General features: G+C 38.5%; 1 protein-coding gene across 5 annotated transcripts in view; it reads left to right on the top strand.

The window, feature by feature from the left end:
* Nucleotides 1–17,702, top strand: part of SASH1 (SAM and SH3 domain containing 1) — a 655,322-nt gene extending 637,620 nt beyond the window's left edge. For all 5 annotated transcript variants that reach the window (XM_060753531.2, XM_067466133.1, XM_067466128.1 and 2 more), the window contains 7 exons: nt 1,006–1,175; nt 1,973–2,182; nt 5,094–5,244; nt 6,715–6,825; nt 9,658–10,664; nt 11,112–11,243; nt 11,921–17,702. In XM_060753531.2, the coding sequence (XP_060609514.2) occupies nt 1,006–1,175; nt 1,973–2,182; nt 5,094–5,244; nt 6,715–6,825; nt 9,658–10,664; nt 11,112–11,243; nt 11,921–12,181 (2,042 nt within the window). In that variant the 3' untranslated portion in view covers nt 12,182–17,702. The remainder of the gene's footprint in view (nt 1–1,005; nt 1,176–1,972; nt 2,183–5,093; nt 5,245–6,714; nt 6,826–9,657; nt 10,665–11,111; nt 11,244–11,920) is intronic.
* Nucleotides 17,703–19,314: the final 1,612 nt, after the last annotated feature.

The raw sequence follows: 19,314 nt of genomic DNA, 5'->3' as shown, positions 1-19,314 counted from the left end.
ATGTTTTTGTCCCACCCTCATCCAACCGTTTTAGAATTAGGACATCAACTTCTAGTTCATTTCCTTAAAAAGGACGTCAACTTCTAGTTAATTTCCTATATTTAAAAAGTCTCTCCTGGGCCTGAAACAACCACCAGGAGCAAAAGCATCATGAAATTGGCCCACACAAAGGTGGTGGGTTCATTCTTAATCCTTGTATTCGTCCCAGATCAAATGTAGTCTCATAGAACAGTCTATTAGTATTAGACAGCAAAAGAGCTGTTGAAGGAGCAGGGCAGGGAATATGTGTATTATATCAGTTCCAAAACCTTCCCACTCACCATCACAGCCAGAATGCAGAGGTGAAAGTAGTCCTAAAACATCTCCAATATCCTAATCTGAGGGTATTAAATATAGCAGATTCAGGTGGCAGAGTGTCAAATCACCTGGACCCTAGCCATCTTTGCCAAGTAGGATTGCACTTTTGCTGATCCAAATGTATTTGTTATTTCCAATTAGAGTAGAAACATGATAATCGACATTTATACAAGTTCCACTGGAACCAGGAATTTGGTTTAGTTTGCCAGATCTCACTGATGGTCTCTTACCACCTTTGCTTCATTTTAGGAGAGGGAATACATACGTTAAGTCCCAATAAGCCCAGCAGTCAAGAGCCTATTGAAGGCAGATTTAAAAGACTTGAGAAAATAAGAGAGATTTCAGCTTGATATATTTTTTGTTGGATTTTCTTTCTGCCTATGCTAAGAAAGCTTGTAATGTGGCAAACAGTATATGAGGAGAGGGATTCCTTGGGAGCTAGTAAATGTAGGTCACTTTTTAAAACTAGTATTTAAAAATACCAAAAACAAGAAAAGCTTGAAACTTTTTGTGTTTGCTATCTTGTCTTACCTATAATTTTGGCAGAAATACTGTTAACTATCAAAATGCTTCTAGCTCGTTTAATGTATAGGATGGTGTCTGTATATGTGCACACTTTCAATTCTTCCCTTTTTATATTGGAAACAGGTGGGCAGACAGTGAGCACCACAGACTCCTCAGCCAGCAACAGAGAAAGCGTCAAGTCTGAAGATGGGGATGACGAAGAACTTCCATACAGAGGGCCATTTTGTGGGCGGGCCAGGGTTCACACTGATTTTACCCCCAGCCCATATGATACTGATTCTCTAAAACTCAAGGTATTTTATTTTTGTTTTAGTGCCACTTTTAATTTGGGTATATTACCCACAGAAACATCCAAGCAAAGTGGGGGGGTTTTACCCTGTATTTCCTAGTGTGTGCTATTGTACTTTTCTCAGAATCGTTAATCGTTTTTGATTATTTAACTAAAGAATACATGAAAATAATGGTGGAAGGTGGCAGAGCCTAAATGCTCATGGTCGCTCTGCTTCATGTGTGTAGACCATGATGAAACTTGCCTCTCCCTATGTCTGATATCCTGATAGTCAAGCAGTAGTTGGTATTTTGAAATAATTGTGATGCTGAGAATTTTTCTGATGACCCAGGGTAGAGAGGTTGCTTCTTTAAATACCAAGAAAGCTCACTCTTAAGTTATCTCAAAACTGGAAGTTTGTATTGCAAATGCATTTCTGTTCTACTTAATTATTTCAAAAATCAGCAAAAAGAATAGAGATTTAGTTCTAGCATTAGGTCATTGAAATAATTGTTAGTCAAAAATTGGGTACATACAGTATGCATCTCCAAATATTCTGTATATAGAAGATTACATCAGAAGTACTTTGTTTTATAAACATTGTGGTTCTAACATATTATGTAGATAAGTCAATTCTGCATTGTCGAGTTTTATTTTTTAAAGGAAAACTGATAAGCTTAATGTTTTGACCCATAAAGAACTGATATTCTCTTCTATTCGAGATGCCAGTGTTAAGTCATAATCATTTTTAAGATTGATGTAATTATTTGCAGATTCCTATGGGCTTCTCAAACATATATTTTTGCTTTCTCTCACCTACAGAAGGGAGATATCATTGATATAATTAGCAAGCCGCCAATGGGCACCTGGATGGGTCTATTGAACAATAAAGTGGGTACTTTCAAGTTTATCTATGTTGATGTGTTAAATGAAGAGGAAGAGAAGCCAAAAAGGCCCACTAGAAGGCGTCGGAAGGGAAGACCACCTCAGCCCAAATCTGTTGAAGACCTCCTGGATCGCATCAACTTGAAGGTTGGCCTCCGTTTAGTAATACTCACTTTATTCCTTTATTATGGATACCTAAACACCTTGTCAATATAATAAGTAACTTAAATGTATACACCTTTTAAATGTGGAGATCAGCTGTACTTATACACAATTTCATTTAAAATGAAGGGACAAGATTTTGCTTGCAATTAGGGCATTGTGGTATTTCCCTCGTTTGAACATTTGCTGAAGTTCAAAACAAAAATGTTTCCAGAAAATACTTTGAATGTGTTGAGATAGGTTGGATTTGTATCTTTATGGTTTGCAATTTTTTTTGTACTAAATTTGAAAAACTCTATTCTAGGTTTAACTTGGAGTATTAAGCATTTGCTAAAACATTCGGCAAGGCTTGTATACAGTGAGAGCAGCATACAATGACTTGATCCAAATGAAGGTCCCATTGAAATAAATTGATTTAATTCAGTCCTATCTAATTCGTCCCATAGATTTTCATGGGACCTATGTTCAGCTATCTCAGTCTGGATATATTGGGATGTATTTTGGTCAGGAAATGGTTATTTACTTTGTGTTCTTCATGTTCAATATCAGGCAATTTGGAAATAAGTTGTAGGGCCTGCTGTTTTATTCTTCCTCCAGTTTTGCTTTTGGAGCAGCCTTTTTAGAAAAATCATTTTGAAAGATAAACTCAACAGCAGGAAGATTAATTCAGGTTCAGGAAGACAGCAGGGCCAGCAGCTGAAACTCTGTGGACATCCTCAGATTATTTAACTTCTTTTCTTTGCTAAGCTGCTACATCTTTTTATAAGAAGTTAAAAAAAACTGCACTTGTTTAACTTCCCAATTCTCCAAGTGCCAACTGGACTGAATGTTATTGTTGAATTTTTCTACAGGGAAACATTTTATTGTATGTGATTGTTTTGTTTTTAGAGCTCTTATTTGTAAAACCATTAAGTGTCTCCATAAGGATAAAATGTAACATAGCTAGCTTTTTTCTGTTTAGGGCCATAGCAGCTCAGATTTTAGCCAAGATCAAGGATGGCTTTTAAGAAGGTCAACAATAAAATTTGGACTATATGAAATCTAGGACAAAGAAAAAGTCTATAGAAGAACTGGAGCAAGAAAGTTCAGAGAGTCCTCAAATCTAAGTGCTCTTGGGAATAGATTGAGGAAACAGAGAGGATGGGAGGAAGTTCCTCCAAAGAGTCAAAATGACAACTATCCATTGAGGAGCAAGCTAATGTTTCCCCCAAAGTACTTTTGTATTCTGCAATGGCCATCAAGCTGCTTGAACAGAACAATTCCTAACAACCAAGCTCCCAGCTGGAAAATAAGAAGTTGTCACTGAAATTTCTGTTGAGAGACATACCCCATGTAGTCATTTTATTCCGGAGCTTGGAGATGTGTATTCACTTTTGCTTAATAAAAAAAACAAACCTCTAGTACATCATTATCAGCCTTGTTTTTTCTGCCCACACTCCTTTTATCCATTCATTAATTCCTGAAAAGCATTTCTCCATAACATGTAAAGTATGCTATTTTGTCGCTACCCATGTTGTGCAACAAATGGCTCATGTCTTCCTCACTATATAACTTATCAAATCAAAAAGCTAAAGGGAGGGAGCAGGGAGAAACTGTTGCAAAGCCTCTTCTTTTTTATTTACTAAATGTTTCATACAGATTAGATCTGTAGGGCCCGCTGGTGGTTCAGTGGGTTAAATCACTGAGCTGCTGAACTTGCTGACCGAAAGGTTGGCAATTCGAATCCAGGGAGTAGGGTGAGCTTCGGCTGTTAGGTCCAGCTTCTGCCAACCTAGCAGTTTGAAAGCATGCAAATGTGAGTAGATCAATAGGTACCACTTCTGTAGGAAGGTAGTGGCACTCCATGCAGTCATGCTGGCCACATGACCTAGGAGGTGTCTATGGTGGATCTTTGACCTAGAAATGGAGATGAGCTCCACTCCCCAGAGTTGGACATGACTAGAATGAATGTCAAGGGAAACCTTTACCTTTACTATATTTGGATAGGAATGTGCAATGTATGTTCTTCCAAATGTAGATTTACTTTTGCTTGTTGCCTACCTTTGGCTGTGCTTTTAAGATGTTTGCTTTTTTAAAAAATCTGCAAAAGTGAGTGAGGAGCATTTGAGCTTGAAATTATTATTTTTTCCTCAGATAAGATGCATAAATGGGTGAAGAGGGAACTATGTTTTCTATTTAATATATTGTGCCCTGCAGTTTCATTTCGTGACTATGCTTCCCTTTTCTCGTTTTATTTCACTGGTGTTTTTGAAAGGGAAAATTATCTGAGTTTGTACAATTTTTGATTGTTTGGTAGTAGGTTCCCAGAATACATTTGTTCTTCATTGTCTTCTTGGAGCGGTCCTCTCCATCAGCAGATGCCACAGCAGCTGTATGATCACCTACTGTTTTCACTGTAGCTGAATCTTTAAAAGGAGCAGGACTGTAGTCTGAAGAAGAGCCTCTTTCAGCAGATGGCTTTGAACTATCCATCTGCAATCCCCTACCACCTGCTTAGCATTTGTAAAGCTTACTTATTCCCTAGCTTCTCTGTGCATGTGAGTTTGTACATAGATTATGTACCAACTTACATCTGCTTAACCTTCAAGGGAACATTAAGTAGATTTAACACAGCAAAAGTTAAATTCCTAAATTGCATTGCTAAAGCCCAACCTGAATGTCATAGTTGCTGCTATACATGTCTTCAAAGTGTAGCCAAGCCATAAAAGCTGTTTAAAAATGGAGAGTGGAACCAGTAGTACAGGTTTGACTGTACTACTGTTTATTCTTCAAACATTGTAAACAATCAGTGAATGACTTTATCCCGACTGTAACTGGGCAGCATCAAGCCATAATATATGGAAAATGTATTCTAAATGTATAAGATCATCAGCATTATTGTCTTTTGTTGTGATAGGAGCATATGCCCACCTTTCTGTTCAATGGCTATGAAGACTTAGACACTTTCAAGCTCCTAGAGGAAGAAGACTTGGATGAGCTTAACATTTGTGATCCAGAACACAGAGCTGTTCTTTTGACAGCAGTGGAACTACTGCAAGAATATGACAGTGAGTGTAGCTTGAATGTCTTCTTAGATGCATAGTTAAGGACTGTTTTTCTATCTGATGCTAGGAAACTGTAAGACTTCTAATATCTTTAGATCCAGCTTTTGCAATCTGACCAGCCCACGTGGCCATAGCAAAAATTGTCAATAACTAGTGCTGGTTGTTACAGTATTTTGTTTGAGAGGGGGTTTTTTTTACTAATAATCTCATTTTCAGCATTATTTACTTATAAAATTATTCACTTACATGTTAACGTGAATTCAGAAATCTCAATACGAAGACTAAGGGCACAAAGTACAGAAATTATGGAGCCCTGGTGGCGCAGTGGGTGAAACCCCTGTGCCTGCAGGACTGAAGGCCCACAGGTCGAAGTTTGAATCCAGGGAGAGCTTGGATGAGCTCCCTCTATCAGCTCCAGCACCTCATGCGGAAACATGAGAGAAGCCTCCCACAAGGATGGTAACACATCAGAACATCCGGGCATCCCCTGGGCAATGTCCTTGCAGACGGCCAATTCTCTTACACCAGAAGTGACTTGCAGTTTCTCAAGTCGCTCCTGACACAACAAAAAAAAACCCCAGAAATTATTAGAAGTGTATTGCAAATTGCTGGTGTTTAAATTTTGTGATCAACAGCAATTCACTACAATTTTATAATAGAACAGATCAGGATAAGAAGAAAAAACTTTTCCAGTTTGAAAAGTCAGAGCTGGAGAAAGGCCCAACAATGTAGAATGGATGATCAATAAATTGGTACCAACAGACATAGATGCACTTTCTGGCTATTCCTAATTGGAAATGTTCACCATACTTGGGCTTGGAATGTGAGCTCAGGGGTTGTGAGAATTGTCCCCAAAGAGTCCTTCTGTTCTTCCTTGGCTTAGAAAAAATTGTAGAAGACCCCCCCCCCCCCCCCAGTTCTCCTTCCCATGTCCCATGTCCTGCAAACAGGATATCTCCTTCCTTTCTGGCAGCAAATACCAGTAGGATCCAAAGCAGAGTGCTAAAGGGAAAATATGAAAGATGCACAGGTTTTTAAATTCCTGTGAAACATAGCTTCAGTTTGGATTTTTTTTCTAAAATTCATTAAGCATAAGAAGATACATTTTCTGATATAGCTGTTCTTGTGATCATGATGGTAACCATTCAGAAGTTTAGCACTGTATAATTTTACAGCTACCCTGAAACATAGTGCCTTTTCATAAATTTTCCTGAAATCTAGTTCAGGTCATTTGCTTTCCATATCTCTAATAATTAATTCTCAGCCCTCTTCTTTCTTCCATCATGATTTCTTACGATAATACTGCTCTGTGAAACAGTAATGTAGTCATTATTTGCTGACAGCACTTCTGCAACACTTACTAAACCATTGGACTTTTTTGTGTTGCTCAATATTTTAAAGGGGAGTTTGTTAGCTCTCTTCTTTATGGAATTGCTGCCTTTTCAGCCTTGCTTTTTCTTTGCCTTCCTCCAGGTAACAGTGATCAGTCTGGCTCTCAAGAGAAGCTCCTTGGAGATGGCCAGTTAAGTGGATGCTCTCCCCGGGATTCAGGATGCTATGAAAGCAGTGAAAATCTAGAAAATGGTAACAGTTGATCTATTTACACACACAAAAGCACAGAAAATCTGTTTGATTTTTCATAATTTCTCTGCTTGCTTCACAAAATGTGGCAAATTTTTAAATTGCCATTTCGGCATTCCATGTTCTTTCATACTTCTAGGCTTCTTTGTGGCATGCTTCATACATATTTCTTTCTCTTAAATTTGCTCCCCTGTTAGAAGAGAATATTAAGGAAGTGTTGCAACGAAGGATGTAACTTGTTTGCTTATAAGGATTTAGGAAAAAGTATTCACAGTCTTGACAAAGGTTGTTCTCTGGTAGTTACTTGTTTACATAAGTTGCATGATGTTTGAAGGACTTCTCAAATGATTTTGTTGCTGAGCTATTCCAAGAGCCTTTTCTGTGATTCACGGTGTGTCTTAACTAGATTTAAACATTGATAGACTGGCAGTGTTGTATTCCACGGCCACAGTTTGTTTCAGAAGTGAAATGAATAGAGAGATGTGTACATATGTTTCTGAACATTGTAGAGGTTGGTGAAATACAGATGCAACAAACCAATGTTGTATCAATTTTCAAAATGACAGAAGCATGATCTCTCTTGTAATTTATTCTTGCACCAAAGATTACTCACTGAAGGGATGTGTGACAATGCCAATGTGCTGTTCCCTGAGTGATGGAGAACAGATGCTCATCCGTCTCAACAGCTACTGCCCATTAAGTCTAGATTTGGGGCTTTTATGACTCCTCCATATTCTTTACACAATTGAATGCATAGGCATAGTGAATGCAAGCCAGTTATGAATGCAAACTCTAAATTCAACATTTGTATTTGTAATTACTTATTCCAGCCAAGGCTATTGCAGTCACTCTGTTTAAAACACATACTTTTATTGGAGATAGTAAAACAACTTGATGTCTTCCATTTGTAACCTACTATGTTTTCTAATTACTTTACTGGGAGAAAAACACAGAAAGAAATGGAACAGACAGACAGTGCCTTTTCATCGGTAGTCCTGGAAGTCCTCGTCCTGAAAAGCCAACACTGTGACTATTCTATTCCATTGCTTAATCTTCATCCTTGTGGTGAATAGATATCTGTGAATATGAGTGCCTTCTCTGTTTTGAATCCACATGAACTATAACAGATTTCTTGATGTCTGTTTGACTTGAAAATATCACCCTCTCTCCAGCAGCTTCACTTCATTCTTTGCCATTTCATTGCAAAATCAATGTTGAGGATTTCATTATGAGTAGGTTGGAATCCAGCCATCTACAATAAGTTGGAATCATGTGCAAATGTATACCTAGCAAAAACCAGTTTCTGAATTTCTGATTGAGTCCTTCCATATATGACTTTTGGGATTGCAAACATTGTCATCTCACAGTAAAGAAACACTCTCCCATGAAGGCATTCTCCTACAAAGCCTTTGCTTGTTCTCCACACTGTGATTTTTATTTATTTATTTTTTGCATCAAAGCAAGTACAACCCATTTCAGTCAGTAAGTTTTTTGGAGACTATGTTGAAAACAATGTTGATTTCAGCACCATCAATGGAAGATAATTATATGCTCACTTGACTCTTTGAATTTCAGATGAAGGTCTCTGAAAGCTGTTGTTATTCCTGTTTATAGATGGAGCCTGTTTCTTACAACCAGTTTACATAAGTTCAAGGGCCTTTCTGCCTGTACAGTCAGTAGAAACAGGTTGGGCAAGGCAAATCTCTTGCATCCGTTTGCATTTCTGGAGCAATGGGTGAGAGCTGGCATGGCCATTGATATGGGCCTATAGTAGGACGATTTATCTGGCATCCCTCCTCTTCTGGGTGGATTTCCCACTTGTTTCTTCAAGTATGTTGCCTGTTTAGAATGAATTCCTGATCGTTGTGGCATTTACTTGCACTGGAAAAACACTTTTAGATTTTAAATCTGACTGAAAAAGCCATTTTATCAAACCAAGAGAAGTTCTAAAGAAGTTGAAATCTTGCTACCCGTGGAAAAACGTTAGTGGAAAGCTACATCAGCATTTTAAGTAGGCATTCTCTCTCTCTCTCTCTCTCTCTCTTAGAAGGACAGAACCTATGGTGTTGTACTAACGTGTGCTCTTGCATGCAGAGTGAATATTACAGAGGTTCAGGAGCAAACATAGATAGAAAATGCTTAATTCATAGCAACATTCATCTAAATCCACATTTCGTCTCTTGCTGCTTCCCTTTAATATTCAAAGAAGCTCACAGTGTTTTATGAATGCATACGAACTAGATCCAAGCCTCCAATTCTGGAAAGAGGAAAAGCATGTATATCCATAAAATAAGAAACAAGGGTGATACAAAACTAAATTGCTGCTGGTGTGCACTTTTGGGATATATAACAAAATGATACTCTTTATTTATAGGAAGTATTTTTTTCTGTTTGCTCAAGAGTTTTTATAACAAATTAACCTTTGTCTGCATTCAAATTTAGAAATTCCCAAGATTAACTTGGATGCCTGTATTTTTCATCTCATTTTTATTGAGATCACGTTGGTTTTAACCATAAGAGTATGTCCAAAGTTTGCAGTCAAAATGGCACTGTTTCATTTTGCAAACTGAATGATCCAAAGTGAGGAGGGAGGGATATGATTACTTGTATAATTGCTCTCAATGTTTATAATCACACACTGTTAATGAAGTTAATGAAGTAATGCTGTATTTCTCTACCCAGAAGTAAGTAATTATGAGTTCAGTAGGACTTACTATACAGAAACAGTGTAAAAAATATCAAATATTGATGATATCAAATATTGATGTAGATATGCTAAACTGAAATCTCTTTTGCACATGCACAGAATTTAATAGTTATTTTGTTTTGTTTCAGCAAAGACCAGAAAATCGTGTCTCCTTCCTTCAAAACTAACCAGTGAATACAGCTTTAAGAATTTCCACAGAACCCCACTGGCAAATTATCCAGGTCTACCTATAACAAAATCAATAGATGCCCTTCAACAAGGAGACAAGGCATTGTTTCATTGCACACATCAAGTTCCAAAAAGCTGCCTCAAACCCCCATCAGGCATGAGCCTCAAGAAAAACCGCAGAAGTTTACCAGTTGGTATCTGCCGAAGCTGTGAGATTCTAGAAGACACCCCAAGTGTGCCCCTATGGCCACGGTCTCATTCCCTTGGAGATCTTCATAGAGAGTCTGGTACTAACTGTTTAAAATCAGAACTGGTGATAGCACAGCAGGGCAAAGAGGGTGTGGATTCTCTTATTGGAAAAGCAGAGGAATTGCACATACCTGCAACCATCCCTTCTAGTGGAACATTTCCTCTCTTTCCTCCTCAGAACAGTGAGGTTCGATCATCTTCACTTTCACAGGCTGTTACATGGAGCCCTTTTGAAAACTGTAAAAATAGCAGTCATGACCTGGGAAGAGCTGAACAATTCCCCGTCCCCAAGAAGGGTACAGAAGCTGATCAGATCAGTACAGGAGAGCCAAGAACACAGCCAAAAAGCTCTTCACAGCCACCACCAGTTCCAGCCAAAAAAAGCAGAGAACGTCTTGCTAATGGTCACTGCCATCTACCTTCAGCCCATTCTTGTCCAGATGTGCCATCTTTGCCAGCAAAAAAGACTGCCCAGTGTGGCTCTTCTGATTCCCATGCATTGACTGTGGGCAGGCCCTCTCCAGAACAGGAACTGAGCCCACGGCCTCCTTGGCTGTCAGATCTTCCAGAGACTGCTAGTGTCCAACAACATGTGTTAAAATTATGTCCATCAATAAGAAAATCCCCCAGCAGTAGAGGGCTGGATCTGGAAATGCTGATAGAAAATAAGCTGCAATCTGAAGAAATCGATCTCACAGATGACCCCTATTCTGACAAGGTATGGTAACTCTATTATTCTTTCTAGGCTGGGTTTCATTTGTCTGTATGTATTGTGAAATTATTCCTTATTAGTGAGTATAAATATAAACTACTGATGAGGAGGAAAGACGGAAAGATTATTGACTTACTGTATTCCCAGATTGGTTCATACATTTCAACTATTGTGTGAAGACATACACTGCTCTCTATATAAACTTTTATGTACTGCTCTCACCATCCTACTTAAAAAGATCTTATTTGGGGTGATAGCTTAGATAAACTAATTTGCAAATGGAGATAGCTGTGCAAATGGAGATACCACGCACCCAAGTTAAATATATTATGGTTTCTTAAAGCATGGGGACAAATGATCTGGTTTAACAGTTGAAGAAGTACTCTTATTAACAGGAATTTATATATTTCATTATTCTTCTGTCTTTCATCTTTGGATGGGTGGAATCTGCAGCACGGTCGTTGTGGGATCCCTGAGCTTTTAGTGCAAAGATACTCTGAAGATTTAGACCAACCTGGAAAGGATGTTGCTTCAAATATGGACCAAATCCGGGTGAAGCAGTTGAGGAAACAGCATCGTATGGCTGTAAGTCTGGATTAAATTACATATTTCAAACAACTGAAGAAAAATCAAATTCTGGGGTTTGTCATGTTTAATTGCCTGTTGGGTCAACATGCAGCTGTTTGGGAGTGCTGAACACAGTAAAAATATCATGCCGCAAACGTTACTACTGATTTCGATGCTATGTTCAGTCATATTTTACAACATGGAAACATCAAAACAAATTATGAAAAAAATGTATGTGATAAGCCAAATCTGAGGTCATTTTTATAGAATAAATTCCTATAAAACCAGCATGTGCTGCATGTATGACTCTTAATTTTGTGGGCCTGTGTACATTATTTTTTAATTGTCTTCCATATGTTATAAAGGCCTTTTGCGACACGCAATGGTTTATGACACTGATCACCATTATTATCATCACAACTGATCAAAATGTACTTTCCAGTCTCAGTTGTGGAGGTGAAGATGAAGGGGCCAGGCATTTGCTTGCTACATTGTTACTTCTAGAGGCATCTAGACATAGTTTTTAACTGCTGGGGGTTTGGAAGCTGCATTAGAAAAGCTCTTAGGAGCCTTCTCCCCCTGCCCTATAAGCATGAGATCTGTATGCACAGTGGGCTGTCTGTCCCAATCCCAAATTGTGGCACTTTAGCAACACAGTGGAAAAGTGGTTGTGTTTTGTTTTCTTTTTGCTCCAGATTCCAAGTGGAGGACTCACTGAAATCTGCCGAAAACCGATCACTCCTGGACACATCACTTCCATAACTGACTGGTTGGTTTCTATTGGCCTTCCCATGTATGCCACTTCCCTTGTGGCTGCAGGAGTGAGTGACCTTTGCAAACTCCCTTCTCTGTCCCAGATGTCCCTTCATGAGGCCGGCATCACAGAGGAGAGGCACATAAGCAAGCTTTTGGCTGCAGCAAGACTTGTCAAAGACCTTGATACAGAGACAGTTTAATAACGTGATTTGGAATGGCCATGTGCCTGTTAGGAAGGCCTGCAGCTGTCTTAATTTCTCTGAGAAATGATTTGAGGATCAAGCAAAACAGGTCCTTTCCTGGGCTATGATGCCTAAAGGAGCACAGAAGTCATAAAAGGGATTTACCCTAAAAGAAAAGGCACAAGAAATTGGTTTTGTTTCTTTATGATTCTAAAGGTGACTGGAGGCTCAGTGCCCACTGTCTGTATTCATTACAGAAAAAGGAATCTCTCAATTAAAAAGCAAAAGCAAAATCTACATTAACTTCATGTCCCAGAAACTGGGAAGAAGTAGGACACAGCAGAGTTAGGTTTTTTCCCATTCTTTGGTTAAAGTGCAGCTTATTAACTAAATCATGGATATGTGGCTCTAAACTTGCACATAAATAGGTGCATCAAATGTGAGAGAAAATACTTTTTTAACAAATCAGTGTAATGATGATTACATAACTAATGGAGGCACTCTGCTTATCCTTTTACATTCTTTTTCTGGACTCCATGTTTCCTCTTGGTAGATTTTGTTGTTATTTTTCAGTTTGGAAAGCCTATGCCTCTCCAGAGGTTGTTGGGAGTCTGACCAACCCTAGTCAGGATGGCTAATATTCAGGGAAGTTGTAGTCAAACAGTATCTGGTCCACCATGCATTCCCCTCTACTCTTTTATTTAGGCCAAAGTTATGGACTGGATTAGCTAGTCATCTAATTATCAGACAGATCCAGAAAATTCCTTTCTTTGTATAGAGATAAAATAATTTTATAACTGCTTTTCAGCACTCAGCCTTTTTATTTGCCTTAAATGCTTTTAAGCAGTTCATTTACCAGCATCCATGTTTCCCAGACCTTTAATTGTTGGCATTATTATCTAGCAACAGACAGGTTTTTGTCTAAAGCAGTTTCTATAGATTATCTCATTGTAACATCTGTTTTATAAAGTTGCTTTTAAAACATTTTTGAAATCAGAGATTTCAGTTCTCAGGCTAACAAGTTGTTTCTGGCAGTTCATGTTTGCTAAACGGCTACAAGATATTTTGTGTTGTGTATGTACATACATATATATAAATATATATAAAATTATAAAAATGCTCTTTTTTGCATTAATTGCAACTTTGGTGTACTGTGTTATACTGGCAATAGATTGGTTGCAGCTTTGACTTGGTATCCTGACCGCATCAATGGGAAACACTGGTTTCTGGAAGAGGAACGAAAAAGTTTACCAAGGGGGAGTAAATAAACTGAATAAGCAAACTGTGTCTCACAGAGTGTCAAAACAAGGATTCTGTTCAATTTTATAGACACGGGAAAGGTTTGGGCTGCCATGCTTGCACAACGTCAATAAAACACCTCTGTTACTTGGTGCTGAAATGATTGTGTTAGAATAAAAGTTACCTGGACTGCAGGAGCAATCTGATTTTTCTTTACAGTGCCATGATCTCAGCTTCTAAAACTATTAAAATATTCAGTGTTAAATCTTCTGACTTCTATGAATATAGATAGAGTTTATTTTTGTACATTTTGTATACCAAATAAACTCATCTTGAGTCTTAATATCTAGATTATTTTGTAATTTCCATTAACACAGTAAAATAAATAGAGACATGTCAGGGTCGATAATAGGCGAGTAGACTAGGAAATATAACAGTATTGGACACAGGATTTAGAGATCTACTTTAAACTGTTACATAATGACAAGCAAGTTTCACCACCCCTCCGTGCCTCCTTTACTCTACCTTTGAACAGGAACTCGTTTACATGTTCTGAAAGTACATTTCACATAGGATGCAGACACAAAGCAATTGATTTCCCCAAAATGTCTTGTCCATATGCTTTTAAGCTTCATGGATTTTCCCATAATTTATTTTAAATGAAATACAATGTGTAATATAATCTAGCCTAAAACTGGATCCTTTTGTGGAAGAAAAAGAGAAGTGGTAGGCTATGGAGAATATTAGACAGCTGAATGTTTTTGCACTTCCTTCTACCTCCCTTTTCATAGCACAGTGGGCCCTCAGTATCCACTGGAATTTCCTTCTTGGTTTCCTCATGGATTCCAAAATCCAAGCTCATTCTATGCAGTGATGTACTAAAATGGTGCCCCTTATGTAATATGGAAAAACCATGGTTTGCTTTTTGGATTCTCTTGTGGTGGCGGTGGTCGAAATATTTTCAAGCCATAAATCATGGAAGCCATAGATACCTAGAGCTAACTGTGCATAAAGTACAATTCATCGAAGTGCATAGAATAAGTTGCCAAAATATCCGTAATTAAATTGAAACAAAAGTTTCAGTAGCCCCAATGTTTTTACTTTGACAGAGCAGATCCAATGAAGTCCTCCCTTAGGAATAAAGCTCCCTCTTTCAATACAAGAGATTGGATTTTGTTTTTAGATTAGTAGGAAAGGGGGCAATACTTCTGATCTCCCCCTTTCCCTGCAACCCTAAATGTTTGGTGCACCTTCTGGAACAGAGAACCAGCAAAAATAAACAACCTGTTTTTGCCTGGCAGGTGTGGCCAAAGCATAACTCCATTCCAGGACTGGCCTTACTAGAAATATAAAAACTCTCAATCAGATCCACACATTGAAATCTAATCTTAAAAATATAATCTAGGCTGGCCACTATGCAACAGGCACAATCTTTCCAGATTCATTTTTCTTTGATTGTCTTAAGTCTTCCACATTTTTAACATGCCCATTCCAAAGTGCTTCACTTGAGCTGGGTGATGTCCAATACTATGAAACTCAGAAAGGAACACTTCATAACATCACTGTGATCAAGTGTCTTCCAAGGATCCTCATACTCGTCACACAGTTTAAATTTAATAGAAGTACTTCAACTATTCACGAAACAGAGAATGAAATTCTGCTTTAATTGTTGCATGTTCAGTTCAGTTTTTCTTTTAAGCAGCTGTCTTTACCTAACCTGTAGGTTGATAAAGTAACCATTATAAATGTGAGAATGATAGGATTGGGATTTTTTAAATTGTAGCTATTACTATGTGATAGTCACCCTAGGGTCACCATGGGCTCTTCCACACAGCCCTATATCCCAGAATTACAAGACAGAAAATCTCACATTATCCGAGTATGGACTCAAATTACCCAGTTCATAGGAGACACTGAAATTTTCTGCCTTGATATTCTAGGATATAGGACTGTGTGGAATGGCCCCAAAAGTCAGAAACAACTTGAAGGCTCACAACAACACCATATAAATGTACTTTACTGCTGTTGTAGGTATAAATATGGAAAACCATTGCATGGTGCATGAAAAAGGGGAAATGCTTTTCATTAAAGGGATTTAACCTTTTCCTTCATTTGCTTTCTCCATATTATGCTCTCTATAGAAGAGTGCTGTATAACTACAAACTCTTATATGCAGCAAGAACCTGTATAAATGGAGCACTCACTACATTGAATCATGCTCACCATTAACATTTTACAACACTGGTATGTTCGCATATGTCACTGCCATGTCTAAAATCAAGAGTTACTAAGGTAACGGTAGAAAAAATATTTCTTTTTTCTTAAGGCTCTGCAATGCAAATTTACCCTTTCCTAGTAAGCCTTCTAAGCCAAACTAGGAAAGGTTTCTTGTTTGTACTAGATTTCTCCACTGACCATGCTGACTAGAGGGATTCTATGGACTCATCTAAAAGGGACAACTTCCATGATAGAGCACTTCCACAAAGCGTAGCATGGCAGGTGGCTCTTCATCAATCTGTTCAGTATATTCTGATATGAACACAGGGATAACTACACCTAGAAATATTTCCATATATGGTATTGGTAGGATGTCATACTTTGCATTGCATGTTTAAATGTGTTATTTCAATGTCAGTTAATAGTATTCATCCATCACAGGAAAAAGTTATTGCCAGTTCCTTTAATTGCATGTTGATTTAACCTTTTTTGGAACACCTTCATAGGACTTATTGGAGTCACATGACTACCACATTTGTTGAATAATCAGTATTTCATCTGTCTGTAACCTGCATGTAATGTTGCTCCTTCTAAATCAGGGGTCAGAAGCTGCCAGAATTCCATTCCCCAATATTGTTTTGACACACATCCCCTCCCACACTTTGATGTTTCAACCTACATTTTGGATGTATACTGTCAATTGAGCAGTTGACCCCTTAAGCAATATGGGCATATATACACTGAAAAGGCCTTAAAAGTCGGGTACAAAGGAAATACAAGCAATACGAGGACCCATTGTGCTCTCGGAATCTAGCCAAGAGAGTTTTGAGTAAATGTCAGCTTGGGGGCTATCAGCATAAAACCAAACTCTTGGATTGATTCAGTTCTTGTTTATTTTTCTACATTAAAGGGGCCTGATCATTATCCATGGTGTAAGGTCATAACTACAAAATTAATTATTATGACTGGAATCCTCTTGAGCACAACAGCTATGCAGTTACCCCCACCCTGAGGTGTAACCGTCCCCACGTCCTGGGTAGTAGCCTCTGCAACCACTGGCAACCCATTCTCCTATCACTCTTGAAGCAATTGACTGATATTTCCAAAACCTCCCAAAGCAATCTCCAGTGCAACATGCAGAGACAAGGTCTCCTTTCCAAATCCCTCTCTACAGAAGATTTCTGTAAAAATCCGTCTTCTGCTTCCTAAGTGATAAGGGAACAACCTCTTATCAATCTCAGCAACTTCTTCCCAATAAGTGGGAATTGGGGGGCATTCTTGGTCTCAAAGTATGTACTAAACAAGGGCTTACACAGAGATCATGAATTTGAAACAGTCTGGAATTCACAGAGGCCCAAGAGGAACCCACCTATCTGACTGCAACATTCTCAAAAGTGAAGGTCCAAACTGTAAACCTGACTTTTGGTGCAAATGGCAACCTGGGAAATAATCAGGGTGCAGTATCTTGTTAATCCTACTCACACAGCAGCAATAAAGGTCAGTTCACCAAGTCAGAGCTGTACAACAGTATTGTGTGAGGCTAAATCCAGTTACTAGTCCCAACTAGAAATTGTTGTTTTTAAATTGGTAGGACTTAACATACAAATTACCATGTTCTCACTGATATGGTGGGTCTGTGCTAACTGAAATTAACAACTGGATTTAGCCAACCAAGCGAAATACTTTTTGAGTACAAACTAACTACTACCAATATCTGAGACCTCTCATTAAAAAAACAAAACAAACCAGAAACTTTAAGCAAGTTATGTAACAACTAACAAATGTTGCACTTTCTGTATATGAAACAGTATTTAAATAACTTATTTTTCTCCATTTGCTGTTCTGAAATAATGTAAGTAGCTGTAATATACCAGTACATCCTTGCAGTTAGTTTCAACCTGAAAAGCTGTGTATAGTAAAGAAAAAGGAAAAAATGGGGTGGGGAGGCTTATGAATGTGTAAAGATGACTGCTCTGTTTTATCCAGCAAAAAAGGGCAACAAAATGAATTTTTCTGTGTATGAAAACTTCTCTATAACTATGTTCTATTGTTCAAAGGAAAATAAATGAATTCCTTAAATACATACATATATGTAAAATTATTTTTTGGAAAAATAATAAAGGCTTAATTGAAAGTGGTTGACAATTACAATAATACAGGACTTTCTGAGAGAACAGGAGATGTTCCTGAATCTTCCTTAAAAGCTTCCAACAGGGGTGTTTTGCACAGTGTGGTGGAAGAGACAGTATCAACCTTGTGTCTCTTGGGTCAAACCTCTTCAATCCCAGAGAGACATTCAGGAGAGTGGCACAATAGAGTCATATAAATGTCTAAAAGAGCACTAGGTGACATTCAGAGAACTTTGCTGCCAAAATTTTCAGGACCCCAACACTGAGCTAAGGGGACCCTAAAAAGGTAAAAGTTTTTCCCTGATGTTAAGTACAGTCATGTCCAACTCTGGGGGAAGAGCCAGCATTGTCCATAGACACCTCCAAGTTCATGTGGCCAGCATGACTGCATGGAGTGCTATTACCTTCTCGCCAAAGTGGTACCTATTGATCTACTATTTGCATGTTGGCAGAAGCTGGCTAACAGTGGGAGCTCACCCCACTCCCCAGATTCAAACCCGTGACCTTTCAGTCAGCAAGTTCAGCAGTTCAGCTGTTTAACCCACTGTGCCACCAGGGGCTCCCTATTTAGTGTCAAGACACACCGTTTAAGAAACAGTGTTCTAGTGCAACCCTATGGTATGTGTTGGGCTCAAGTATAATAAAAACATAGGGTTTGCTATTGTCAGGTATACGTACATGGGAGGTTCTAAGATGTATCCCCTGCAGATATGGGGGTCTAGCTCTAGACCAGTGGTTCTCAACCTGTGGGTCCACAGGTGTTTTGGCCTACAACTTCCAGAAATCCCAGCCAGTTCACCAGCTGTTATGATTTCTGGGAGATGAAGACCAAAAAATCTGGGGAGCCACAGGTTGAGAACCAGTGCTTCAGAAGAGATTTCCCATTGAGAGGATGAGGCTCACCCAAGATCCCCAAGTGGATTACCATGGCTGAGAGATAGAATACCATCTGGAGATGATCACATTTACTGTAGCCCTTATTGTAGGAAAACCTCAATTTCCAAGACTCTTCATCCAACAGTCAAGCCACTACATCATGCCAGCTCTTATGGCAATCCCGTGAAAGGGTTTTCGTAATTAGATTTCTTCAGAAGAGATTTGCCATTGCCATCTTCTAGTATTACATGGTGCTCTTTCTTCCAGTTACTAGTCAGACCGGACCTTGCTTTGCTTCTGACATTACCTTCCTATAAGCTGTTGCCTCCAACCAACTTTTACTATCAGATTTCCCTACACCTCAGCACTGTACTTTGCTGTTGCTGCCACAAGAGGGCACTCTTCCACTAACTAGAAACAAGATAAGAGGCTTCCACTGCAAGACTTGTAATGAGTTATGATAGTGCCACAGGCTGTTTCCAAGATACTTTTGAGTAACAAAATAGAAATACAAACAAAACAACATGACAGCAACAGAAATTGCTTTCTTATGTTCCTTTAACTGGAAAGAATTAAGTTTGCCACAATAGCTGCTGCCTACAGTGTTTTTGGAAGCCTGTCCAACACATATTGCAGAAGGATTTCTGTTTGCTCTCTTTGCGTGTGCACATGTGTATATGCTAAAATCAG

Source organism: Anolis sagrei, chromosome 1 (assembly GCF_037176765.1).
Source record: "Anolis sagrei isolate rAnoSag1 chromosome 1, rAnoSag1.mat, whole genome shotgun sequence".
Classification (NCBI taxonomy): domain Eukaryota; kingdom Metazoa; phylum Chordata; class Lepidosauria; order Squamata; family Dactyloidae; genus Anolis; species Anolis sagrei.
This window is presented reverse-complemented; position numbering and strand designations above follow the sequence as displayed.